The sequence below is a fragment of the Bison bison genome, unplaced genomic scaffold (assembly GCF_000754665.1).
Source record: "Bison bison bison isolate TAMUID 2011002044 unplaced genomic scaffold, Bison_UMD1.0 scf7180017861807, whole genome shotgun sequence".
Lineage (NCBI taxonomy): Eukaryota > Metazoa > Chordata > Mammalia > Artiodactyla > Bovidae > Bison > Bison bison.
In genome coordinates, this window is record NW_011492379.1 from 207,761 (window position 1) to 235,644 (window position 27,884).

The window sequence follows — 27,884 nt, forward strand, 5'->3', positions numbered from 1 at the left end:
GATCTGAATTCTGTCCAAATTGTATTTTTATGTACTTTTATAACCCTTAGTGGTTTCTATGTATATCTGGTTCACTAGATTCAGTCTCCCCATAAAAAGACTCCTTGATTGAACAAAGTGGTTATGAAACCAACCTGAAACCTCCAGCAGACCTGCAACATGATTAGCATTCAATTGGTATGTTCAGTTCAGTCGCTCAGTCGTGTCCGACTCTTTCCGACCCCATTGACCACAGCACGCCAAGCCTGTCTATCACCAACTGCCGGAGTTTACCCAAACTCATGTCCATCGATTTGGTGATGCCATCCAACCATCTCATCCTCTGTCGTCCTCTTCTCCTCCTGCCCTCAATCTTTCCCAGCATCAGGGTCTTTTCCAAAGAGCCAGTTCTTCGCATCATGTGGCCAAAGTATTGGAGTTTCAGCCTCAACATCAGTCCTTCCAGTGAACACTCAGGACTGCTTAGCATTCAGTTTTCAATTGGTATTGAATTAGCATTCAATTTGTATTGAATTCTATTTACCTGGTAAATGTTAGTAAAACAGAAAATCTTCACAGTTCAGTTGGACTAGAAGCAGGTTTGAGATCTCCCTTGGAGATCTTTCCGTAGCACTATCCAAAGAGTACCTAAGTCCTTCCTATAGATCTACTAATTTAGTAATGAGATTTACTAAATAATAAGGCACGTGTGTGACAGGAAGGAAGCGAATAAGGGCGATGGTTCAGCTGAGCACAACTTTTTCTTTTTGCTGGTCTGCTCTGGCTCTGGATTTGTTTTTCCAAGCAGGAATGAAACCTCAGGTATGTAGTTTTTCTGGTCACTTTCAGATAATAAGCAAAGCATCTACTTTCTGGGTATTAGTGAAACATCAAAAATGCCACTCTCTCTCCTAACTGAAAATGCAACTCTTGCTCAGAGCTGCTTCTGGGTGGGAGGCCTGAAATAGGCTCTTCGTCACGTTACCTTCCTTCTCACTCAAAAGCTGTTTCTGGCCCTTTTGGAAGGGAGGAAATCTAGAGAAAAATATCCTACCTTATCCAGTTGGTGCAACTGTCCTAAGATACTGAGCCTTCAGAGAGGTGGGAGTGAATGGCCTTCTTTCACAAAGTTAACTCTTCAGGGAATCCCAAATGAGAGCCTCTGGCTCGGCTGGTCACTTTCAGTTTCTCCTCTTCTCACAGCTTCTATCTGAGGGTATTCAGATATTGGGTGTCTGGCTCCAGAACAGGAAACCTACTTGTGCAGGGTCAGATGGCCCATGACCTGTCTCTTACAGTGACCACATGTGGCCTACGGGAAATACACATTTCAGCCTCATCACTGGTAGATATGCCCTTTATTCAGCAATATTCTAAATGGAATTCTAGCAGACCAAACTCAGTAGCATATTAAAAGGTTTGTGTACCATGAACCTGCAGAACCCCAGGAATGGAGGGTTGGTACAATATACCAAAATCCATCGATATAGCCCTACTGAGAGAATAAAGGACAATAACTCACAACCATCTTAACAGAAGCAGATTAAGATCCTACATTGCAGGTGGATTCTTTACCAGCTGAGTCACCACGGAAGCCCAAGAATACTGGAGTGGGTAGCCTACCCTTCTTCAGGGGATCTCTGACCCAGGAATTGAACCAGGGTCTCCTGCATTGCAGACGGATTCTTTACCAACTGAGCCCCAACAGAAGCAGAAGCATCTGACAAAATCCAGTATCTTTTCCTGATAAAAACACTCAAACTAGGAATAGAAGGAAAATTTCCTCAACCTGAAGCATCTATGAAGAACTTACTGTTAGCATGACACTCAATGGTGAAAAATTAAATGCCTTCCTTATAAAGTAGTACTAAGATAAAGATGTCTGTTCTTGCCACTTATATTCAATATTGTGCTAGAGGTGCTAGCCAGGGCACTTAGAAAAGAAAAAAAGTATCCAGAGTGAAAGGGAAAAAATTTGCAGATGTGTGATCTTGTATATGGAAAATACAAAAGAATCAAAAGTTAGGAATCACATTTAGTTAGGAAAAGCCACATATGATCAATATAAAAAACTTTTCATTGCATTTCTATATGCTAGCAATGAATGATCCAAAAATGAAATTAAGAAAACAATTATGTTTATAATATCATCAAAAAAGAATAAAATACTTGGGAAAATATTTAACCAAAGAAATCAAGACTTGTACACTGAAATCTAAAAAATAACAATAAAAAAATTAAAGACCTAAATAAATCCAAAGACATCCACGTTCATGAGTTGGTAAACTCTGTATTGTCAAATTAGTGATAATCTCCAAATTTATTTATAGATTCAACACAATGCCTGTCAAAATTCTCGATGTCTATTTTGAAGAAACTGATAAGCTGACTCTAATATTCACACAGAACTGCAAGGGACCCTCAATAGCCAAAATGACCTTGAAAAAGAACAAAGTTGGAAGACTCGACATCCCTAATTCAAAAGTTGTATTTCAAAGGACACCATCAATACCAAAGAATGGAATAAAATATTTGCAAATGACTTATCTGGTAACAGATTTGTATCAGAATAAGGAATTGAATAATAAAGACAAATAACTGAATCAAAATATAGGGAAAGTCTCTGAATAAATGTTTCTAAAGATGACCAAATGGCCAAAAGCACATGAAAAGATATTCAACATCATTAGTCATTAGGAGAATGCAAATCAAAACCACGAGATACCACTTCACTCCCAATAGGAAGGCTAGACTCAAAATGTTGGCCAGGATGTGGAAAATTAGAATTCACAAGATGCTCACAAGAAAGTACAACCACTTCAGAAAACAGTTGGCAGGTCCTTGAAGACTGGGCATATGACCCAGGAATTCACTGTGTACATTACCAAAAGAAATGAAAGCTTATGTCCACATAAAAACTTGTACAGTGTTCATGGTAGTGTATTTATAATAGAAAGTGAAAACAATACAACCATCAAGTGAATGAATAAAAATGATATATTGATACACTAAAATATTATTCATAAAATGAAGTACTGATACATGCTACAACACAGATGTACCTTGTGTGTGGTTCTATTTATATGGACTGTCCAAAATAGGGAAATCTACAGACAAGTAAGGAGACTAGCGGTTAGGTCTTGGAAGGTGGGAAAAGATAATCACTTCTAATGGATACAAGCGGTTTTCTTTTTTTGCAGTGGTGAAGATGCCCTGGAATTATATAGTGTGACACACAATTTTGTGACTATTCTAAAAGCCACTAATTGTACACTTTAAAGGAGTGAATTGTTATATGAATTATCCTAATTAAAAAAAAAAAAAAAATCAAAGCAAGCACCCCTCCTGCATTTTGAGATAGATGAGGAAGGGTCAAATCCTGCAAAAGAAATCATTACAAACATCTTCAACCTCTCAATGAATTCCTTCTTCTGTCTTGCAACAGGTAGCACCTGTGTCTCAACTTCAATGAGTCTTGATAACCATCAGTGATATACATAGGCTTGGATATGCTAATCCAAGCCAAAGGATGGGCAGGGCCAGACAGAACTGAGACCATCACTCAACTCTGAAGGCTGTGCCCTCAGTCACTGTGCACTGCTCACTGACACATACCCATTGCATTTTCTGTGGTTTGCTGGAGACTGAAAGATAGCCAGGATAATTATTCCTGTCCTACAGTCCTGTTCAGCTGAATCTAAGAATCCCAACTTAAGGGTTGACTTGTAGCAGTAATTACAAGGTTTTGGCAAACCAGGCATTCATCATGGTGAGTGCTTTACTACAGAAAACACAGCATTCAGCAAGGATAGCTCCTTGATATGTGAGGGTTTGGCAACAGCAGGATGACGTAAGACACCTGCTCCCATCTCCAGCGGGAGAGGAGTGTAGCCACAGAGGCTGACCACGCAGAGGTTATAGGTTGCCAGAGCACATCCCGAAAAGTAGGACTGGGGAAGTCACACAGAAATCTTGCTTCCAAGGACTTGGTCCGTTTCATCCTTTCCCTTTTAGTAATTTTCTTTTCACAGGCTGAAATGACAGAACCAGTTACTCACTTCCTCCAGAAACAAGTTCTTTAGCCACTAAATATTCAAATATTTTAAAATAAAACCTTTTGGGGGTAGGATAACGAGGAGACAGGAGACAGAGGCTATCTTTGGTGAGAACAGAGACGCTTCATTGAATGGCAAGCCGTCATTTTCAATCATTCAGGTGGTGACTGACGAGGTACTGGAAAAAATAGCGCTCGTCCTTTCAACAAAGTTATTACACAACTACTATATGGGACAGAACAAAGATAAACAATCTTCCCCATGAACCTGCCCACATGCCACGTTAATGGTTATGGGAAAAAAACAAAAATCCCAGTGACTCATTGCTCAATGTGCATGTACTACCATGAAGTTGCTATTAGGTTACAGAGACATTCTGGAGGTTGATGAATTCATGGGTGAGGGGCTTTTTAAAGTTTTGGCCTTTAAGGTTACTTGAGAAATATGAAATGATTAAGCACAGCATGATGATGTGGGTGGGGACGCAGGGAAAGATGCCTGTAACTGATGGTAGAATTGGAAATGTAGGTGGAACTGAGCTTACGGAGGGCTGCGGATACCAGGCTTGCAGATTTCCTCAACAGGGAACAAGTTTTGAAGCAAAGGATATTTAAATTAACAAAACTGTGTTCTGGAAGAATGAGAAAGTTTGGGGAATACTGTCAAGGTCGAAAGGAAGTATGATGAAGGAGAGGGGAAAACAATTGATACAAGCTGTGACAATTGAAGGGTGAGGGATTCTGAAGACTGAGTCAAGAGGGATGTTTTTAAGGAACAATAAATGATAGGTAGAGACAAAAGTTCCATTTTGAAGTGTACTGATTTTAAGATACCAGAAAGATATTCTGGGGGTAGAGTCTGAGCAGAAGACACGGTTTTGGAGAACAACCTTTTTGAGTGGTTGAGGTTTACCCGACAGAACTGGTTAAGTACAGGTCAGAATTTTAGAATTACAGTAGTATCCACCCTACTGAAAAACGAACAGGGTAGCAGCTGAACCAAGTTCAGGGTGCTGCCAAGGTTAGGGTTCTCACTGGCAACAGAGTTTCTCAAGAGGAGACTCTAAGAATCCTTCAGGAGAGGTATTTTAGTGGCATAGCAAAAGTTTTAAGCATTTCTCACAGGGGCACATCTGCACCAAAATCGTCCTGCAATTGGTTAACAAATGCCAACTACTGGATATCAACAGTAAAGAAGGAAAAGACTGAGACTGCACTTCTCTAGACTCCCCAGGAAATTCTCCATACACTAACACTGTGGGTAAAAGAAGGAAAGAGAGGAAGTGGAAGTTGCGTTTTGAATCCTCTATTGGCTCAGGGAAGGGGCAGGAATATAAGAGATGGTCCTTAGAGGCTGGTGGAAGGTCAAAAAAGATACTTGAGGTAAACAGGTTAAGGGGATCATGACTACAGATGGAGCAGCCTTAGGAAGACTACCCTTCCTCTGAGTCTGCATGAAAGTCTTGAGAAAACCCTTGAAAGGGCCTGAAATCCCAGCACAGTTCTTTGAGTGATGGTGCCAGGTTACACTCATCCTTCCTTTCTAGTAAGATGGATGTGTACCGATAGGGAAATGAATACCATTAGCAAGTTTTGTTTGAAGCTTGATTTCATGTATCTCCCTCCTTAGTTAGTATGTATCCCAAAGTAAAGCTACAGAAATTGTCATTGGATTTTATCACACAATTAAGCAGAGCCCAGTAAAGTCGTATAGGGTAGGAAATCCAATTCATTGGCCAAAGCTACCAGGCTCCAGAAAAGTTTGGTCACAGGCCGTGTCTTTACTGTATGCTTGAGATATTCTATAATGATGGTATGTAGGAGAAACTGTGTATTTCATCTGGAAAACCAATTAGTTTTCGGTTTTTTATTTCCTCCAGAGTTTCCTGGTGATCTGGGAGGAACAGTACTTTATAACATAACATCTGGGATAGAGGGAGTAACCACTGTAGTCAAAATTTCTATTTGTTCCCTCTTGCTTAAGATACTGTTCAGTGAAAATTTTGTAGACAGTAGTGGAAAGGAGGCAATGAGAAAAGAAGTGGTAATATGCCCAGGACAAACAGATATTGAAAGTGAGAGCAAGTAGTCTGGACAACCAATGAACTTTTCCCTTAGAATATTTTCAAGGGTAGGTTTATTTTCAACTGTTTGTTAAAAGTCTATTTGATATGAATTCTATACCTGGTGATCTGTACTCAATGACCATTCAAAAACTTCACATAGATGTGATTACAATTGGATAACTTCAATACTATAGTGATAATAAAACTTGAGAACTGAAGAACACAAATTTCTTCACGAATTTATTATACAAAAAGCCCCCAGAGTATTTGATTTCTCGTATTCTCACTTTCATTATACACAAGAAGCACAGGAATGAGAGGCCTCTTAAGGTGACTGTAGTAGCATGAGGGTCCCTTGAATCAAGGTAGTGTATATATTTTTAACAGTGTTCTCAAGGCTGGCCCAGAAAAACCCCATGTTACCTTATCACAATACGGAAAGCAATGTTTTCTTTTTCCACTAAATTATGGTGGAAAATGTCACTGTTTTATTTAGCATTATGGTACATAACAGTTAAGTCTCAATTACTAAAAGAACTAAAATAATTCTGAAAGACATCCTCTTTCCCCTTCTGATGATTGAAAGCTGTATTTTTCCTGCCAATTTCAAACAAATCATTAAACTAATCTGTCATGGTCAGTTAAAACAATCAAGGTACAAGCTCAGCACATTAGCTGTAACTTGTAGTAAAAGGATATATCAATATGTCTCTCCTCAGTTAAAAATACATAATCCTTTTATTTTATATTGCAGTAAAAGAAACAAACATCACAGACACAGAAGACTAGACAGGGGAAACTACTTGCTTCTGAATGTCTAGTAATTTAAATCTACCTGTACTTTTCCACAGTACGTGAAAGTAGTATTTAACACTTTTTGAAATAAACTTTAATCTTTGGGGACAGACAATGTAAATAGGACTTAAGAGTAACAGTTCCATTCATTTCCAAGTCTCTGCTTACTGTATGATTAAGTAAAACAAGGCACAATAGCCATTCTTTCCACTATGTTCCAACACTGATCATGTGCCTTGATAAAATGGCTGACTGGATAAGATGATGGCGACAAGAAGGGAAGACTTTGGATTGTCTATTTAAAATGTGGTTAATAAGCAAAGAATAAAAAATTTAAGTGCACTTTCACATGCTTTACGCTTATAATAAACAACAAACTTTTCTTGCAAAGGGTTTGACTATCATTTCTTTTGGCCAAATGCACTTTTCCCCAATAAACTTAAAACAACAACAATAACAAATCCCTGTCCTTCCATATACTAAGAAGGAGGATTAGCTACTCAAACAGTTCATTGCAAGACACATGAAGACAACATACTGTGGCATGAGTTGTTTTTAATTTGTTGTGCTGTTACTAAAGTAAAGTTCTGAGGGCTGCAGTTAAACATTCCAAGTTCTCCCTTCCATCTTTATTGATTTTAAGATTTTTGCACAGAAAATTCTTTGGGGACTAGAACAGCAGCAATTGCATCACACTGTTTTCAAGACTTCAAGTTTCAAAAGCAAATTGTTTAAAAAAAATACAGCTCCTGATTTGAGTTAGATACAGGGACAAAAAAATAGCACAGACTTGAAGGTTACATGGCCTACAAATGGTGGTAATATTTTCCTTGGGAGGGGAGTCTGTTGGTGTGTATTTTTAAATATGCAAAAAGGCTCAACCTCAAGCAGTAATAAACACAAGCAAAAGTGATTTAACCCTTAAAATAAATATTCAGAAAAACCTCTCTGTACATACAAGTGAAAGAATAAGTAACACTTTCACGCAAAAAAAAAAAAAAAATAATAATAATAAAGGATTTGTTCATATAAGTAGCTGAAATCTGCTGTTCCAGCCCATATATCCCCAATAAAGAAGGGAGGCACAGACATAGGTGACTACTGTGGTTCACTATTTAACAGCCTTTTTGTACTGGGACACTATCACCACCAATTTTATCCCTCTTGTTATATTTATTAAAATTTTAAATTTATTTTCTTTTTCTTCCCATTTTTTGTTTTTTTTTTACAGCATGCCAAATCCTTTGGCATAAGTGATGGCCTTCAACAATCTCTCTTTAAGTTTTTCTTTGCTTGAATATTCCGGAAGTAAAAGGACATTAAAGCAAGTATGAGATGTAGGTAACCTATATAGAGAGAAAGGGGAAAAACAGGAAAATAAGTCATGGGAGATATGCTCAGTACTAAATGATCCTACTTTAGATGGTATATACGTTGAGATGGTTTGCAAAGCACACTACACATTAATGCAAGTCATAAAGATAAACTTTGATTTTGCCATACAGATACCAAACAGCAATTTGTCTTTACCTCATAAATTACTCAGTGCTAATAATGATGATGGTTGATGATAACATATTATATCCACAAAGTTATTACCACATACCAGATACTGTTTTAATAGGTTCTTAACCCTGAGAGGTCATTTAACTAAACTTTCTCACAGTAAACCTACAGACTGTCAGTTTCCCCACTGTAGAGTTGAAATCACTGAGTAGTAACATTAAGTGAAGACAATATTCAAATCTCAGTTCCAAAATTTCAGTCTGGGCTCTTTAATGCTTATTCAAAATATTCCTGGATGACTATGTAATTGATTTGATAATAAATTTACATTAATAACAAATCAAGTAGAACACTGAAAGAAATGTTTCTATACATTTAAATTATTAAATATACTACTGCTCATATATAGCCACTGCACACCAAATGTTAACTTGCACAATAGAGGAAACACGACTAATGTTAGGACACTGAAATTTGTGGTACTAGCGTAATCTAGGGCTGAACAAACTTGTGAACTTCAACTTGACTATTCTAAATAGATGACATAATGTGGCTTTCAATTAAAAAAATTCTCAACCGAAAACTTTAAGAATCATACCAATCTGTAAAATTTCAAATCAAGTGAACTCTGTAATTTTTAACCTGCCCAGTATTTAAAGATCTTCTTGAACATTAGCAGCAAAGCACTGGCTAAACTAACATTTTATGTGACTTGGACATTTCTATTAAAAACTGCAAATGTGCTCAGAAGCTTCTGGATAGATCACACATGTGTAATAATATGGAAGCCAAGGTTTTCAGTATATAGTCACAATTTAATAATTACCTTTCTGTGTCTGGACCATTTTTGGCTATTATCATCTTCAATTTTCCTAGTCCGCCCACAGGTGCCCTGTCTGTGCCTGTTGTAAACTGCAAGAAGAGTCTTTTCTGCTCATCTGTAAATGAATGAACAATTTCCCAGAACTCCCTAATGAGAAAAGATAAAATAGCGATTTTAGTTTGGCATTCATTATTGCTAGCACTAATTTAAGTTTGTGATTTGCATTAAAACCATAATAGGAGGTAACTTGGAGGTCAGTATCAAGAGCCTGAAGGTTCTTTTCTGGGGATCTAGGAGCTAGGACTTCCACTCATGCAAATTTAAGAAAACTATTTTCAAAAATATAAAAGCTTTTGTTCATCACTACATTATCTGCAACAGTAAAAACTGGCAACAACAAAATGAAACAATTACACCAACTGTAAATATATAGTCAGTAAAAAACAAAAGGCAAAACCAAAGTCCTGTGAACTGAAGATGACAGCTATGTCCCTCTACTTATGCCTTACATAGTAACTTCAAGGGGAGGTCAGACAAAGAGTAGGGACAAAAGAAAACACAAAAACCCTCATACCTAAAAACACTAATACAAAAGGACACAATGTTTATATAAACGAGAATACGTTTATCAATAGTATGTGTGCTGTGGAAGGGGAGTTGGGGCTTATTCTGATATATGTTATCATATGCAATTATACTGAGAATAATCTAATCCCTGGCATTCCTAAAACCTATGTGATAGAAGTCACATTATAATGATGCTTGTTAAATTTACTCTAAAAACAAAATGCAAGTTCATTAAGAGCAATCTTGAAAAAAAGCAACTGAAATCTATACTTTCAATAATAAAGTATCCATAAATTTAACATATACAGTTTCAGGTGTACATACGCATAGATCCATCCTTTCTCAGATTCTTTTCTCATGATACTATGAAATACTGAGTGGAGTTCCCTGTGTCATATGGTAGGTCCCTGTTGATTCTCTCTTTAATACATAGTGTGTGTATGTCAATCCCAAACTCCTGAATTATCCCTTCCCCACCTTTCCCCCTTGGTAACCATTAAGTTTGTTTCACTTGGTATGTTTCTGTTTTGTAAGTAAGTTCATTTGTATCACTTTGTTTTTTAGATTCCATATATAAATGATGTATGATGTATCTTTCTCTGATTTACTTCACTTAGTGTGATCATCTCCAGGTCCATCCATGTTGCTACAAATGACATTATTTCATCCTTTTTATGGCTGAGTAATATTCTTTTGTATCGTATCTTCTTTATCCATTTCCTCTCTCAGTGGACATATAGGTTGCTTCTATTTCTTGGCTATTGTAAATAATGCTGCAAAGAACACTGTGGTGCACACATCCTTTTGAATTATGGTTATCTCTGGATATATGCCCAGGAGTGTGATTACTGGATCATATGGTAGCTCTTTTAGTTTTTTAAGGAACCTCCATACTATCCTCCAAAGGGGCTATAACCGTTTACATTCCTATTAATAGTGTAGGAGGATTCCTTTTTCTCCACATACTCTCCTAGCATTTATCTTTTGTAGATTTTTTGATGATTGCCACTCTGTGTGATGTGATACCTCATTGTAGTTCAGATTTGCACTTCTCTAATAATTAGTGATGTTGACCATGTGTCATGTGATTTTTGACCATCTGTATGTCTTCTTTGGAGAAATGTCTATTCAGGTTCTGTCCATTTTTTGATTAGACTGTTTGCTTTTTTGATATTGAGCTGCATGAGCTGTTTGGATATTTTGTAGATTAACCCTTTAATAGTCTTTTCTATTTGCAAATATTTTCTCCCATTATGTGGGTTGTCTTTTTGTTTTGCCTATGGTTTCCTTTGCTGAGGAAAGCTTTTTTTAGGTTTAATTAAGTTTCATTTGCTGCTTTTTGGTTTTATTTTCATTATCTCAAAAAGATATTGCTAAAAGTTATGTCAAAGAGTGTTCTGCTTATGTTTTCCTCTAAGATTTTTATAGTACATATCTTAAGTCTTTAATCTACTTTGAGTTTATTTTTGTGTATAGTTAGAGAATATTCTAATCTCATTCTTTTACACATAGCTGTCCCATTCTCCCAGTACCACTTACTGAAGAGACCGTCTTTTCTGCATTACACTCCTGCCCCTCTGACACAGATTAACCGACCGCAGGTGTCTCTGGGCTTTCTGCTTCATTGACCTGTATTTCTGTTTCTGTCTCAATACCAACCGTTATGAGTACTAAAGCTTTGGAGTACAGTCTGAGATCAGGAAGCCTGATTCCTTCAGCTGCAGTTTTGTTTCTCAGGACCGCTTTGGCTATTCGGGGTCTCTTGTGTTTCCATACAAAGTTAAAAATTTTTGTTCTAGTTCTGTGAAAAATGCCACTAGTAATCTGATAAGTAGGACTGCATCGCATCTGTAGATTACCTTGGGTAATATAGTTATTTTGACAACACTGAATCTTTCAGTCTAAGAATGTAGTATTCCTACCTGTTTGTGTCATCTTCAATTTCTTTCATCAGGATCTTACAGTTTTTAGAGTATAGGTGTCTCCTTAGATAGGTTTAGTACTAGGCATGTTACTCTTTCCGATGCAACAGTAAAAGTGATTATTTCATTAATTTGTCTTTCTTGTCTTTCATTGTTTATATATAAAAATGCAAAAGATTTTTGTATATTAATTTTGTATCCTGCAACTTTACCAAATTCACTGATGAACTCTAGTAGTTTTCTGAGGAATGCATTTTAATATTTATTTGAAAGTGCTTTCCAGAATCTTGACAGAAAATGTCACACTTCCTACACACAGTTACAATTCTAGTTTTTGATACCCTAGTATTCCAGTATACAATTTCTCTTACAAAAATGTTGGTATTTCTGTTGGTGCAATGCCATTATTTCTAACATAGATTAGCAGCTTTATTAGAATTCTTGGCGCTCTTCAAAGTCTTGCCATTTCTCTTCCCTGACATTCTAATATCCTCCCCACCCTTTAGTTCTTAAAAACCTCCCAGCCATCTAGAGAAAACAACTAAAAAAATACAACAGGAAACTGAGCATGGAACATGCCAGCACATCTCTCCATTAGGAAGGAAACAGACCACACCACAGTCTAGGTTATTCCTTTTTGGGTGGCTGGCAAGGAAAAGCAAGCATGCAGTAACCCAGAGCCCTCTGTCAGGACAAAAAACCTCCTCACTCCTCAGGAGTGTTCTAAAGCCTAAATGCATCACTACATCTGAAGAGGCAGACCAACAGGTGCCCTTGAGGCAGACCAACAGGTGCCCTTGAATAGAGGACGCAGATCCTAAAGTAGCAGACCAGCAGTGGTCATCAAGACAAATTCAACTGTCCCTTTGGTTCTTTCTAAAAAATTACAACTTAAAACATTAGGGTTACTATCAGTTTTTATAATGAAAATACTAAGCAAAATTCTTCTCTTCCTATAAGTGTTATGTTCTACATCAAAACTGTTCATATACACCTGAGCCCACACTAGCAGAGTCCAGGAAGAGCTATGTGGAAAAGTGGGGTATGCAGAACAACATGGGCTGAGGGTCACCCCAAAAGGGCAGGTAAGAGCACTGGGAACAGGACAGCATCTTGGACAAAAAATGGCAATCTCAAAAAGACATCATGCCTGGCAGGGGCAGGAGGCACCCTGGGAAACAGAAGTATCCCTTGAAATTAGCCTCTGGCTGTAAAGGGATGAAAGCAGCTGACAAAAAAAATGGCCCAAGTTAAATATTCTGCTAAATATTGCCAAATTCTCCACAGAAATTGTGACATTTTCTATGTCACAATGCCATTTCTCAACTAACAGGCAAACAGCTGAACTGAAGAACACACTGGGTTGGGAAAATTGTAGGAAATGAGATATGCATGTATATACTGGTGGGAGTGCAAAATGTCACAATTTCTGTGGAGAATCTTGCCAACAAGATTACATACATATCTACCATTTAGTTCAACAATCCCACTTTTAGCAGCAATTCCCAATTTGATGATGTTTGATGTTATGTATGGAATAATCTGTTAGTGAAATAATCCACTGTGACTTCTAACAGCAAAGAGCTGGAAGTAACTACTGTGCCTATCTACACAACACGACAGTATTGACCCATACATTTTTTACTACTAAAGTAAAAAGATGTAAATAGGACCCAGGGTCTCCTAATAAAACAGCCAAAATATCCAGCATACAATCCAGAATCACCTGTCAAGCCAAGAACTATGAAAATCACATGAAAGAAAGAAAATCAACCAATGTCAAACACTAGGATGAACAACATACTGCAACTGACTAGGATTTTGATGAGGTCATCATAAAAATTATTCTATAAGCAATTATAAGTTCTAGTGTTTCAAAACTGAAACATCAGAAACTAAGTCTTAGCAAAATATTTAAGTTACAATTAAAAAAAGAGCCAAATGCAAACTACAGAACTGAAAAACACAAAGTAAGAGAAAAATACTAGATGGATTCAATAGTAGAGTCAAGATGACCGAGGATCAAAACCCAAGCAAATAAGAATACAGACTGAAAGAACTAAGAGCCTTAGGTGCACACAGGACAGTGACCAATGACTGAACACTGGTGTCATCAGAGGCATAGAAAGAAAGGAAAAAGAGAGTGCGACTGAGAAAGCATTTCGAGAAATAATGGCAAAGAACACTCCAAGACAGAAACACACAGATTTAAGAAGTTAAGAAACTTCAAACAGTATAAACAAAACTGTTCAGAAATAAAGTGGAAATCACCCTGACAAAGGAAAACTAAAAGAATTAGTCATTAGCAGATCTGCCTTTGAATACTAACTAAAGGAAGTGATAAAAGATGGATTCTGAGGCAGACGGAACAGAAAGAGCAGAAACGAAGGGACATACAACAGACTATAATTCTCCTCATGAATTTTATAAATCAGATTTGATGACTGATACAAAAATTACAACATCACTAATACTCAAGACAATTGTATTTAAATGTGGGGAAAGTAAGAGACTCAAATGGAAACAAGGTTTCCATACCTCACTGGAAGAAATGTTGATACAAATACCAACAGCAACCATGAAGAACACTATACTAAGCAACACACACAAAAACAATACCAAAATCAAGAAGAAATCCTTAAAAATGTTCAAGTAACTAAGTAACTCACAGAAAGCAAAAAGACAAGGAACTATGAGGAGCAAAGAAACAGAAAACAAATAAAATAGCAGACTTGAGTCCTACCGTATCAATAATTACCCTCAATACAAATGGTCTAAATACAACAATTAAAGGCAAAGACTGACAGAGTAAAAAAACATGACTCAGCTATTTGTAAGAAACTCATTTCAAATTCAGAACATTGATAGGTTGAAAGAAAAAAAAAAAGATACATCATGCTAACAAAGAGCAAAGCAAAACAAATCAGGATGGTTACATCATATCATATTCAGAGCAAAGAAAATTACAAGACATAAAGAGAGACCTTATATAATGGTGGAGGGATAGGGAAGGGGAGCCAAATTAGGAGTATGGGATTAACTACAAACAACTACATGTAAACTAGATAAGCAACAAGGACTGCACGGGCAATTATACCCAGTCTTACAATAACATATAATGAAATATAATCTGCAAAAAACCAATATGCTGTATACCTGAAACGAACACAATATTGCAAATCAACTATAACTCAATAAAAAAATTTAAAAACATTCACATATGATGTTAAGATAATATATCAAGTAGGAATTATGTTATTCTAAAAGAAATAAAATTAAGACCTTAACTTAAAAAGTCATTTCTCCATAAAGAGCAGCACAAGATACCTTCAACTATTCTCAGAGAAACATTAAGACACCACAGTCATAACTATCTGTGATCAATACTATCACTAACAGAGATAGTGCTGTGCTAATACTCACAAGTGAGGTTACCCTTTGTTGTTTTTATCCATGCTATTTCAACTCTTTTATGGGTCACCTTTGAACTTCAAGTAAATAGCAGAACAGTAATTGCTACAAGTAAATAACTTCCAACACTGCCACTAGGAATGACCAAAGGTATGCTAAACAGAGGAAATGTATCAATAACCTCACACAAACCAAAGTGAAGAATAAAACAAAGGAAAATAAAAGAACATAAAACATTCATTTCTTGATACAAGTGATACTCATTATAGACTTCTTATACTTGATTCTTAGAGTGATAACCTTCAGAGACAACCTCCAGGAATGCTTCCTCACCTCATTCTACCAGTGACAGCCAAAAGGGCATTTGTCTCTTTTTACCCCATCTCACCAGGAGAGGAAAAAGCCTGTGTCTCTCAGGACTGGACAGTAGCAAAGAGAAGCAGACGGTACATAGCAAGAGCAACTCCTTGAGAACAGTTAAGACTAGGAATCTCTCCTTCCTGTGAGAATTTGGAGCCAAGGTCTTGAAAACAAAATAAAAATTCTAGTATGTACCTTGCTATGTAATAAAGATTAAATCAAAGAATATACCATTTCACACAAAAGGTGCCTCATATAGGGTAGGTAAGTAACATTCCCCAGAGTTCAAGAGAAAGGAGAAATATTCAGAAGAGGTAGTTCTATTTTCATCATCATCTAACTGGCACTAAGCACACTGTAATTAGAATTACTAGGAATATTAGATACTTTATACCCTCAATGCAGAAGAAAACATGCCACTTACATAAAACATTATTCAGGAAATAAGTCACAAGATTAACAATAGGAATTGGGTGATTATATTATAAATATATGTTTAATGTTATACACTGACAATTTGTGAGTTTGCTTATTTGGGAAATAAAACCTGGAGGCAAAGGTCTAAAGCATAAAGCCTACATCCCTTTGGTGAATTTTAATTCTTCCTTTTAAGAATTAAGAACCTCACCTAATCACAACAGAGTCCCTGGTATAGCCACCGTCATATTCTGTAGTTTCTTCTAGTGCTTGGAAATCTAGATTCTGCAAATTCAAGAAAACACGTCTTAACATCTACACCACACCATTACAAACAATAGATCAACAGAAGGTATTTCTGAAACCCTTGCTTTCTTACCCGGCTTCCACATATAAGCAATTCAATTTCCTCTGGTCTGAATAAGTACTTTAAAGGAGATTCATTGGTCACCATATGAAAACCTCTCCGAAAAGCCTTGAACTGTTTTTCTACTGATTTATTGAGAATGTAGTCAGAATACAGATTGACAAATTCCTGCAGAAAACATTAACCACAAGAATGTCTTATGATGCGTAATACAACAAAATACAAGCTACTGGACTGCGCGATGTTTTTATTTTCCCCCCAAAAAACACAATCAAGAATATTTTTAAAAATTCAAACTTTACACACACAAATGAAAATACCTTTAACAATTTCACAGCTCTCTATGATAGACATTGTGTTAGTCACTCAGTCATGTTCAACTCTTTGTGATCCCATGGACTGTACCTGGCCAGGCTCCTCTGTCCACTGGATTCTCCAGGCAGGAATACTGGAGTGGGTCACCATTCCCTTTTCCAGGGGATCTTCCTGACCCAGGGACTGAACCTAGGTCTCCCGCAATGCAGGCAGATTCTTTACACTCTGAGCCACCAAAGAGGCCATGTGCACATAAGTTTCAACTTCGATATTAAACAAAACTGAATATAAAAGCTGGGCCTTGATACAATTTTAAAGTTCTCTCAATTAGGTTATGCAAATGCAAAAACATTTAAACCATTTATACATCAATTTATAAAAGCTGACATTTTTAATAGAGTGCAATGTACTGGAAATGAGCAAACAAGGTAGTCTTTCATGTTTCCTATTCTAGAATATTTGGGAAGCTGCCTACTGTTATCTGTTTCAACAAAAATATCGGTGTTTCACTTGGTGAGCAAGCTATTGTATCAAATAAAAAAAGGAAGATATACTATGTATCCCAACTTAATTAATATATTTTATCAAACATTGTATTAATATAAACATTCTTCTTAAAGGTTTTATATATATCATAATTCCCCTGGATTATATTCTGGGTTATTCCCGTTTCCATATGCATACTTTTCTAGTCAACAGAAAACACAAAACTGATTTCTTTAAAATATTTATTCTTTAGTACTTTTCGGATGTTTATTTAAGGCATGTGTATCTGTGTGTGCATTAGAAGCAATTATTGGCCATTCAGTTATAAGGATCTCCCTTGTTTCCTACCCTCTACAGCCTTCTTCCTGCTTCACCCCAGAGCCACACCAAGCCGTGCACTGTCGCCCACTCGGGGCATCTTTCTCTAGGAGGGGTTCAGTGCCCAACCACATGCTCTCATACCAGCCTTTAGTCAAAGTTTAAACAACTGTGGCTGTTTCATTTATAAGAACTTAGTTACTTGATTTCTTTGTACAGATGCATTAGAAACTTCTTTAAAAACCACAAGCATATGTGCTTTCCCTGGAGGAGGGTATGGCAACTCATTCCAGTACTCCTGCCTAGAGAATCCCCTGGGCAGAGGAGCCTGGCGGGCTGCAGTCCATAGGGTCACACAGAATGGGACACAACTGAAGCAGTATACGCACAAACGCACACATATATGCTTTAAAATTCTGTTATTAAAGAGACAAAGACAAGGATGACATAAAAACATTTATTACCTTTCTGTTTTCATTGGTAATTGGAATTTTATCACCATTTTCCTTTAGATCATACATCATCGGATTACCAAAAAGATCTGTCTGAGATATCTGGAAAGTGATCATCATATCATCTTCCACATTCCCTTCATACTCCAGTAAGTCTTTTAAACTCTGATACAGAACCTACCAATCAGAAAAGGAAAAATTAAGGCTACCACAGAACTATAAAATACAACAATCTGTATCACTCTTCTTGGGAAAAGATTAAAAAAACAAACTAACAGTAAGAACTAAAGCACAAACAGTACCCCTCTTCTAGTAGTTTCTATGCAGACATAAAGAAAGATGGTCAGTCAGTGGTAACGCCTCTCTCTGCTGAGAAACCCTACACCAGCTACTTAGCTATGGGTCTTCACACTGTGCTCTATTGAGACCCTCAGAGGCATCTCAAGGGTAAGGCGGGGCTGGCTGCAGCCACCAGAGCCCCTAACTAAGCAGCTCTGACTCAACCCAGAAATCTCATGATTCCATTAAAAAAAAAAATTAGAAATACTTTTCTACAGAATCAACCTTGCAAAGCTGACTTGCTTGTAACAAGTTCTCCTTCAGGTTTTCAAGTGTTTATGGCATTTCAGATAGATAATAAAATACGTTTATCTTACTAGGTATAAATATTAACAAAGATTTCAAATCAAAGCTTTAAAAATTTTATATAAATTAAATTCTGTATTTGTTTTTAAATAAAATCTAAAAGAATAAAAAATGATAAGACTTACAGGATGAGAGTCTCCCAAGTCAAGAAAAGTTCCTTTTTTCCCCATTAGCTTCCTGTAGACAACCATGGGAAAATGTACATCCAGTATACAGTTATTGTAAATAGCCAAACCCAGTACTATGCCAATCAGAGTGAACTGACCCTCAGTTTCAAAAGAGGATGGATTAAACCAAAACAACTTTGTAGATTCATCATATGTGAACATACCTGTAAGAAATGATTTTTTTAAATGTATTACTTTCATAGTTTATTTGACAGATGAGCAAATAATTATACATATAAAATACAAAAATAAATATAAAATAATTACACATGTAAACTTATTTGCATTAGGGCTTTTTTCTGTTACATCAGGACTTGCTAAAACAAAGTTCAAGTACATATGAATGCTACAAATTGTGTAGCACATATTTAAAGTAATAAGCCATTCTGTTGGCATTTTCTAAGTTAGGAAAACTGTTCATTAAATTCAAGTTCTCTAATCTATTAACACAAATCAGAAGTTAACTTGCATTCATATTTTCACCACTGAATGGTTGAAAAATGCAAAAGAAAAAAATAATAATATATTGAAAATGTTTCACTTATTAAAACATATTTAATCCACATATACTGTTTTAAAAAACAATTTTGAATTTCATTAAGAAAGAGTCTTTTTTTCCTCCAAATTGCATAATGGTTCCATTAAGTTTTTCAAGCACCTTTGTAACAAAGATACCGAGTACTTAAACTCAGGCAAACTTGATAAACTTAAGATTATGTCCAAAACCCAAAGCCATTTAATACACACATTAACTGTGAGCCAAAAAGTAAAACAAAACTAATTTGTAGTCTTCTCTTAATTTCACATGGTCATCACTGTTTATATCACTCATTTAAAAATAGGAATCTAAATAGCCATTACCATGGCAGACTTATCTCTTTCCTTGTAAAGAAATGTCTAAGATAAAGCTTAAATGATACTGTAATTGAATTAACAATTTCATTTTACTATAAAATGTTTTTCAGTTGCTACTATGAAACTAAATGAAAATATTTTAAGAATTAGATCTAGGAAAGAGGGGGAAGTTCCAATAGAATAAACCTTAGAAATCAACATTTTTTTTAAGAAATCAACCAGTTTTTAAGTTTTTTAAACAGCTTTAAAAATGTTTCTTCATTTTCACATTTAGTTGAAGTTAAATATAAAGGGAAATTTAAAGGGTCCTCTCGATCCTAAAAACATGAATTTAAGACATTTTTCTAATGCAACTTAGTGTTCACAAAATAAAATTTTATAAATTACCTAATTCATACTTGAATCTCAGTTTATATCCAACTTTTTTTTACAGGCTGAAATTACAACATCTAGTGAAGTGCTAAAAACTTCATTTAATTATAAATATGGTATTAACTGGATCAGAACAGTTAAAAATAATTATAATTAATAAATCTGAAGAAATATCACAAATGTATGTCCTTGGACTCAAAAGCTATAAGCTACAAATTAATGAGAATGTAAATTACACAGGTCACTACTCTCATCTTTGTGCTTGAAAGATATTCTTAAAAGTCCAAGAGATTCCATTCGTGGTACATTTATCTTCAGGTCCCTACAAGAAAAGCTCCATAAAGGGTGGCTCTTCTAAAATATTCCTTTTTGATATTTCTATTGTCATCATTTTAATTGCTTTACTATCAAGCAAAATTGTTTAATGTATGTTTTTTCTTAAAAGTATTTCTGCATATAATATAAATACACTTTATTACTAATGTTTAACATTTTTAGAGACATAAAGACCTAGAGCTAAAGTTTACCAAAAATATGAAGCTTTTAAATTAATTTTCTATCTCAAAAACACCATGGTTTTTAATGAAGCTTATAAATTAATTTTCTATCTCAAAAACAGCACAGATTTATACATCTAAGTTTACTTTGAGCAAATTATATATAAATGACATAGTCTTCAGATTATTAAAAAACATTAACTAAAATACTAAGTCTTACCTTAACTATGTTTATGTCATGAAGTCAAAATGTCTACTTCCATTTATAAGCAGACTAACAACAAATATAGAAAAGTCAATTCAGTGTACACACTGAGAATCAACAGGAAATGATGTGCATTATTCTATGCCACGTTCTTCACAATTATGATGGTACCTTTAGAGGACTTCTTTTCCTCTAATTGTCATGCATTCGATTTTAAAAGTAAGCAACCCCAGTAACCAAGGTTTATACTGTAGAAATTAAATCAGATCAGAATTATCCAAATTATTTTGTCTATCAGTGAAACCCAAATTCTTCATTTTCAGACCGACATATTATAGATCAATCTCTCTCAAATCATGTTCAAATATAAACTCTTCTGGAAAGCAAAAGCTACTAGAAGTGGGATGGAAAAAGGGTTCTGGAGTCCGAAAAGTGTGGGAAAATATTATAATATTAAACCCAAGAAATGCTGTAGAAAATTAATTTGCTATCAATCAGTACACCCAAATTTTGAGCACGATACACTTGTGAGACATTCTCAATAGTCTTCAAATCATTATTCTATAAAACTCTTATCTCAGAAATGCTATGGGTAATGAGTATTTTAGACTGAAAAAGAGCAAAACACTTCTTCAACTGTTCTAAGGTATCATTCTAAAAGTCTTCAATTTCTTTTACCTAAGAGATAATTTCCTATATTAAAATATGTTGCTAAGTAATCTAAATAAGAACTTGAATGAGTGATGCAGTATCAATCCCAAAAGCCCACAAATTCAGTCATTATCTGTGATTCTAGTTAATTCATACCAAAATCTTCTGTTGCTCTTCATAACTGAAAATATTTGTAAACCTAGGTAAATAAGTTCTTAATTCAAAAAGATATGACACCATGATCACATCACTAAAATATTTACCAATATCTGGATTGAAGATTTCCTCCACAACCAGCTGAAAAAATTCTTTGGAAACACCTCCCTCATCAACTCCTTGTTCTCCTTCAAATTCCACATACAACTGTTTCTTCAAGTCTGCAGGATTTTCCATAGCGATCATCTCTAGCTAGTGAGTGGGAAAAGTGGAAAGAAGATGAAAGACAGTATTAGGATGAAAACAAAATAAATCGTAGGGGCAGGAGCAAATAAAAGATAATGCTTTTGATATATTTTAAATGGAAACAGGAAGCTAACTAGTAAAAAGCCAGTAAAGGCAAAGATTTAGTCTTACAGATAATGGAAAAATAGGATAGAAAAGAAACTGGCACAGAATTCTAAAAGGGTTACTTTTTAACTACTGATTTGATATGAAATTAGAATTAGATTTCCTGTTAATTATGTATATAACAAACCTGGGTTGTAAGATTAGGACATGGGGAAAGAAGTCAAGATAGCAAAAATGCCTCAAATTATTTCAGGAGAAACAAAGGCTCATAGAAGTTGACTTTGAAACTGTTGACTTGTAATTCTTTATTAGAATAGAAACTCAAGAATTAAGTCTATCTATTAAATCATAAATAAAATAATTTCAATCAAGAAAAATACATTTAGGGAAGCAGTTTATGGTCTGTTAATAATACTTTAGTATAAATTACCATTTTAATGGATTTGAGACATTTTATATTCACTTTTTTAAAAGCAGATGAGGCATATTTTTGCTGATATCCTTACTCTTAACTTCTTACTAACAGTTATCAAATCCTAGTTTCAACATTTCTTCAACTATAAATCTTTACCAAATGCCTTTTGTATCAAGTAATAGTGATTGCTCTGTTATTATGAAATTAGTCATAAAATCAATACCATATTCTAATGTGAAACATTTACATTGCAATTTGTCTTATGTATCTGAAATTTACTAACAGCATGCCTGACTGATCATCCATCTTATTTGCCAAAGTGATTTTAAATTTGCCAAAACAGAATACGGGTATTCAGATTTTTGCAACTATTACAACAAGAATCTTTAAAATGGTTTTGAGCAATGCAAACATCATCAGAGTAAGTATACTATAGTCAGCCCTAAAGTAATTAGTTTAGATAACATGACTATTTGGGACATTCTAATGTGTCTATAAAAAATAAAATCTCATAAATTCAAGATTCAGGTCAGTTGCCCTGGGTCAATGTTTTTCAAGCTGCCAACTGTAATTTATTAGTGGGTAGCTCAATACATTCAATGCAAACCAAATAAGTGAAAAAAATCCGAATGCATTACACAGTATTGGCTTCCACTATTCTGTGAAACTTGTTTCAATTATACATACAGGCAAATATGCACAGGAGTGAAACCTATCTTAGGGGCTGCAATCAAAAACATCTGCCAAAATGATCTCCTGGAAATCTTCAACTGCAGGATTCTGATTCTGTGAATTTAGAATCTTTAAGGAATGTCTATTCTGTACAACAGTGGTCTGTAACACTTGCAAAATCATTTTTATGCCAAGTTACATTAAGATAATTAATTGTTGAGACAGTGTTGTTGTGGAAAGATTAAGTTAAATACTCTGTATTTGTCCCAACTGTCACTTAATGTTAAGTTTTAACCTTTAAACTTTCGCAAAGAACTCAGCTAAGCCTGTTTCCTCATCTGCAAAGAAAAAAAAGAACAGGCTAGTACTATTCCTACTGCAAAGCTGTGAAGGCTTAATAAGAAACAATGCATGAGAAAGAGTTCTAGAGCGGGTGATATTTTTAAGATAATGCATCATGTTGTTAACTTTTAAAACTATTTTGCTCTTTTAACAAAAGATTCCCAACTTCATTTTATAGCCATAGTCTCAAATTTTGAAAATAACTTAGGGGAAAAAAATAGCTCCAGTTGGAAATCTGTTTCAAGTCACTGGCTATAAAGAATTCCAAGGACTAAGTTAGAATTATCATTTTAGCTCAAATGTGCATTACCCACCAGGCCAATATTTCATATTGCCATGAAATCCACTGCTCATCTCCACCTGCCTACGTGTTATAGAAATGTATATCAACGTTTATGTACACCTTTACAATACAAAGACAAACGGGCTTCTATCAATTACAAGGTATTTCAATGTGGAAAAATATAATTACCTGTTATTTAATTATGTGTCCTCTGTCTCTTCCTCACTAGCATCTGTGACTGAGAGGTAACTCCGTTATCAATGTGACTGATACTTGAGGGCCCTATTTTCCAGTCTTAGCTCTACCCAAGACACTTCATATAGACAAGTGAAGCAAATTAAACTTCACTTAATAACATATTACATGTCTCTCCATTTCCACCAATCTTCACTCTCCATCTCCCACCCTGAATGCCAAAAGAATTTAATGCAATATGTTCTATTACTATGGTAATTTTAAAGTAAGGTCACTTTATCTGTTTCAGTTTTATTTGTAAAAATAAGCATACAAATATACTAATAAGTAAATGTATATGAAACACTTACATGAATTCCCTGAAAAATTATTCCTTGTATTTTATTAATTCTCAAAATTTTTTTTTCAGGCTTGGCTAAAAACTTAACTCAGCCATTAAAGAACAAAACTATTACGGCTTTAACAACAAAACAACATACAGCACTTAATATGTCAGGGCACTTTACATGTATCAACTTATTTAATTTTCACAAGAACCTTGTCAGGTTGCTAATATTATTAACCCCATTTTACAGATGCATAACCTGAAGAAATGAGATTCATAAACTTGCTCGTTAGCAGTAAGTGGTAGAACAGAGATTCTAGTTGAGGCAGCAAGCTCTTTATTATGCTCTATTCCTCCTCAACGACTAGCAACAACCTTTTTAAAAATTTTGAGTGATTTTCTCTTCTTTATGCACTTCTGTATTTCTCATTACATTAAGTATATATCACAATAAATATATATTATGAATTGATACATTCAAGTGCAAATATTCATAAAAAGAAGGATTTGAAAAATAGATGGCAAATGAATTTAGTGGGTGAAAATTTCTTATTATTATTTAGATTATCAGATATCTAAAGTGGTCCTGTAAAATATGGTATCATTTATCACACGAAGTCTATCTTTTACAAAAACTATGTTTGATTGTGGTAAAAAACAAAAAGCATAAAATTCAGCAATAACTACTTTGACAAAGGTCATTATTAAAGGACTGCATTTATTTTCATTTCTCTTAAAATAAGCACTTCTAATTCATTATTCAATTACAAAAGACTTAAGAACTAAATGGCAAAGGTAAATTACTTAATGTAGTAGACACATACCATTTAAAATTGAATTTTTTAAATCAAAAGCTATCCTGAAGGTAGGATATTTGGAAATTGGAAGAATATACGTCAATGAACATTCTGAAAAGGAGAATTTATATGCACCCTTCATTTATTTTGATATACAGGTTTTCTTGTTGTCTAGTTACTAAGTTGTATCCAACTCTTTTGCAACCCCATGAACTGTAGCCCACCTGGCTCCTCTGTCCATGGGATTTCCCAAGCAAGAATATTAGAGTGGGTAGCCATTTCCTTTTCTAGAAGATCTTCCTGACTCAGGGATCAAACCCGCATCTCTTGCATTATATTCTTTACCACATCAAATTTTGACTGGAATAATAAGATTTTTAGATTATCCAGACACATTTAGTTTTTTCATTTTTCCATAGAGATGAAGTTGCTTTATCTTAACTATAAATGTTTGGGTAAGAGCCAAATATAATATAATCACATCTCCCTGTGAGACCAGGAACTGTTAGTTCTACTTATAATTCTGCCATTAATTTCTATAGGTTAGAATCTGAGTCTCATTTTCCTCCCATAACACTAAGGAGTCTGACAAGTTTCACTGCTTTAAACTATTTGGTGCTGAGAATCTACGTAGATCTACTTCATTCTCTTGTTCTACTTAAACGACATAAACCAAGCATAAAGTTCTTCAACTAGAATCAATCTTAAGAAACTATAATGGCCACTGCACTAAGCATAATTTAGTGAATGTAGAAGATATAATCAAGCATACCAAAGGGCCACAGAGTACTCCTAAAGGACTACCTAAAAGTAGGTCAGTTGACAAGTAAAGAATCAAGTTTTGTTTCAACAATAACCAACGGTGTCTAACAAGGAAAATGCTGGGGACTAGATTAGATAGTACCAGCAAAGTCAAAAGAAAAAAACCAAAAAAAATAAAGGGTGAGTGATTTTTAGAAGAGATTGAGCATGATCTCTCGACAGTCCAGTCATTTGTCTGCATCAACTTTCATCTTTTTTGGACTCTCCTATCCAATTCTACATCTCATGTTCAGATGTGAGGCGCACAAAGAGGTAAATGTTATTAGCAAAATACTGTAAATAACCTCATCACATTAGAACTTTTCTCATTCAAATTGAAAGCTGAGTTCTGAGCCTACTTATCACTGTATTGGGACTTCCCTGGTGGCCCAGTGGTAAAGAATCTGCCTGCAATGCAGGAGACGCTGGGTTTGATCATGGGTTAGGAAGATGCCCTGGAGAAGAAAATGATAACCCACTCCATTCTTATCTGGGAAATCCCATGGACTGTGGAGCCTGGCGGGCTACAGTCCATGGGGTCCCAGAAGAGTTAAGACATGACTTGGCAACTAAACATCATCATCACTGTACTCTTTCCTAAGGAACAACAAAAAATAGTGAAAATAAGTTCCAGGGAGAAATATTCAACTAATTTAAGGGTGTAGGGGTAGTTCTTAAACAATCCTGATATCTATTTGTGGAAAGACAACTGATATATTATATTTCATTGATTCTTAAAATCTGCTTTTCTGTTTTTATACTTTAATGTATCTGAAATCAGGATATAACATAAAATTGATAGCATCTCAAAACTAAACTGGCAGCATTTTTTCTTTTTAATGGTAGTTACAGTGTGCCCTACAACCAGTGAATGATATGTTAAGTTTGATAAAAATACTGTAAACACTAATAATACTCCTATTATCATCAAAAACATTCCTCCAAAAACTCCAATTAGGGAACAATCTGCTACTCTGCTTTGAATTACATAGTACATGAAACCACTGAATACTATTTTTCTTTTAAAATAAAAAGTCTGTAATCAGTAAGTGAAGTTACTACCCCTCCCTTCAAGTTAGTCAGTCTTAGAATAACTGACAAATAAGATCCAACAGAAAACATACTCAAGAGTGCCATATATGTATAACCAATTTCCAGGCCTCATTTATAAACTAATGAGTAGACAGGTTTTAAGGCTTCTTTTAGCTCTTAAAAGTCTAAGACTCTATAACCTTAATTATTTAATTATTAATATTGAACCCACCACAAAGTTTCTCATCTCGTCTTCTTTTCCTGGCCGTACTCTGTAGTTCAAAATTAGCAGGTCGTAAGAAAGTGGTTGGGCTTCCAAGGTGGTGCTAGCAGTGGTAAAGTGTCTCCTACCAATGCAGGAGACATAAGAGACACAGGTTCGATTCCTGGGTCAGGAGGATCCCCCGGAGGGCATGGCAACCTACTCCAGTATTCTAGCCTGGAGAGTCCCATGGACAGAGGAGCCTGGTGGGCTACAGTCCATAGGGTCACAAAGAGTCAGACACAACTGAAGCAACTTAGCATACATGCACACAAGATAGTGGTCAATAGGTTTATTTTGCTTATCAAATTGTGATATAAAAAGATGAGGCTTAAAAAAGGCAAAGTAGATCTTTGGGGAACGAGATGTTGAAACTCCATCAGTATTTTCTACACTGTACCCTGAGAGGATCACCTTACACTACTTGTTATTGTATCACCTGCTATGAATGTTCCCTCAACATTTGCAGATTATCAATGTGACTACCATCATCTATTTTGATGCTTTAAAAAATAAAAAAAAATCTTTTCACACTGTTACGAAAGATGGAAAGAAGGGAGGGAGAGAAGTGAAGAGCGGAAGAAAATGAGACTAAAATCTGTTTAATGTGTGCCCCTAAGCTCCTCAGCAATCATGATTCATCTTTACATCTCTACTGCTTAGCAAAGTGCCTCACATAAAGGGTTTCTGAAGTGGTAATATTCAAGTACAGATGTTACCCAATGAACACTAGCTTTGATATAAGCCAAACATAAGGGGGAAAAAAAATTTGTTAGCATAATTTAAAAGCTCACAGTTAACTTTACCCTAACACTTGCTCAAAGGAAGTCCTTATAAACCAAAACGGTTATTTGCTCAAAATTCTGGAGGTTTACTTTTTAAAATAGAATAAAATAAGTATACAATAAGCACCTAAACTTCTGTAGGTTCTTCATCTTGCTTTACTGGAGTATCGGGGGAATGGGACACGGGCAGAGGGAAAGAATAGATTTCTGAGAGGGCAGTTAGTAAGGCAGAAAATTT

General features: G+C 35.2%; 1 protein-coding gene across 3 annotated transcripts in view; it reads right to left on the reverse strand.

Moving 5' to 3' along the window:
• Positions 1 to 6,326: 6,326 nt before the first annotated feature.
• UBE3A (ubiquitin protein ligase E3A) overlaps positions 6,327 to 27,884 on the reverse strand; it is a 71,243-nt gene continuing 49,685 nt past the window's right edge. For 2 of the 3 annotated variants that reach the window (XM_010832619.1, XM_010832618.1), the window contains 7 exons: positions 21,494 to 21,638; positions 18,609 to 18,814; positions 17,851 to 18,015; positions 16,280 to 16,435; positions 16,112 to 16,185; positions 9,227 to 9,370; positions 7,430 to 8,240 (listed from right to left, as the gene is read on the reverse strand). In XM_010832619.1, coding sequence (XP_010830921.1) covers positions 8,120 to 8,240; positions 9,227 to 9,370; positions 16,112 to 16,185; positions 16,280 to 16,435; positions 17,851 to 18,015; positions 18,609 to 18,814; positions 21,494 to 21,638 — 1,011 coding nt within the window. In that variant the 3' untranslated portion in view covers positions 7,430 to 8,119. Of the gene's footprint in view, positions 8,241 to 9,226; positions 9,371 to 16,111; positions 16,186 to 16,279; positions 16,436 to 17,850; positions 18,016 to 18,608; positions 18,815 to 21,493; positions 21,639 to 27,884 lie in introns of all 3 variants that reach the window. The other variant, XM_010832617.1, reaches the window with a different exon arrangement.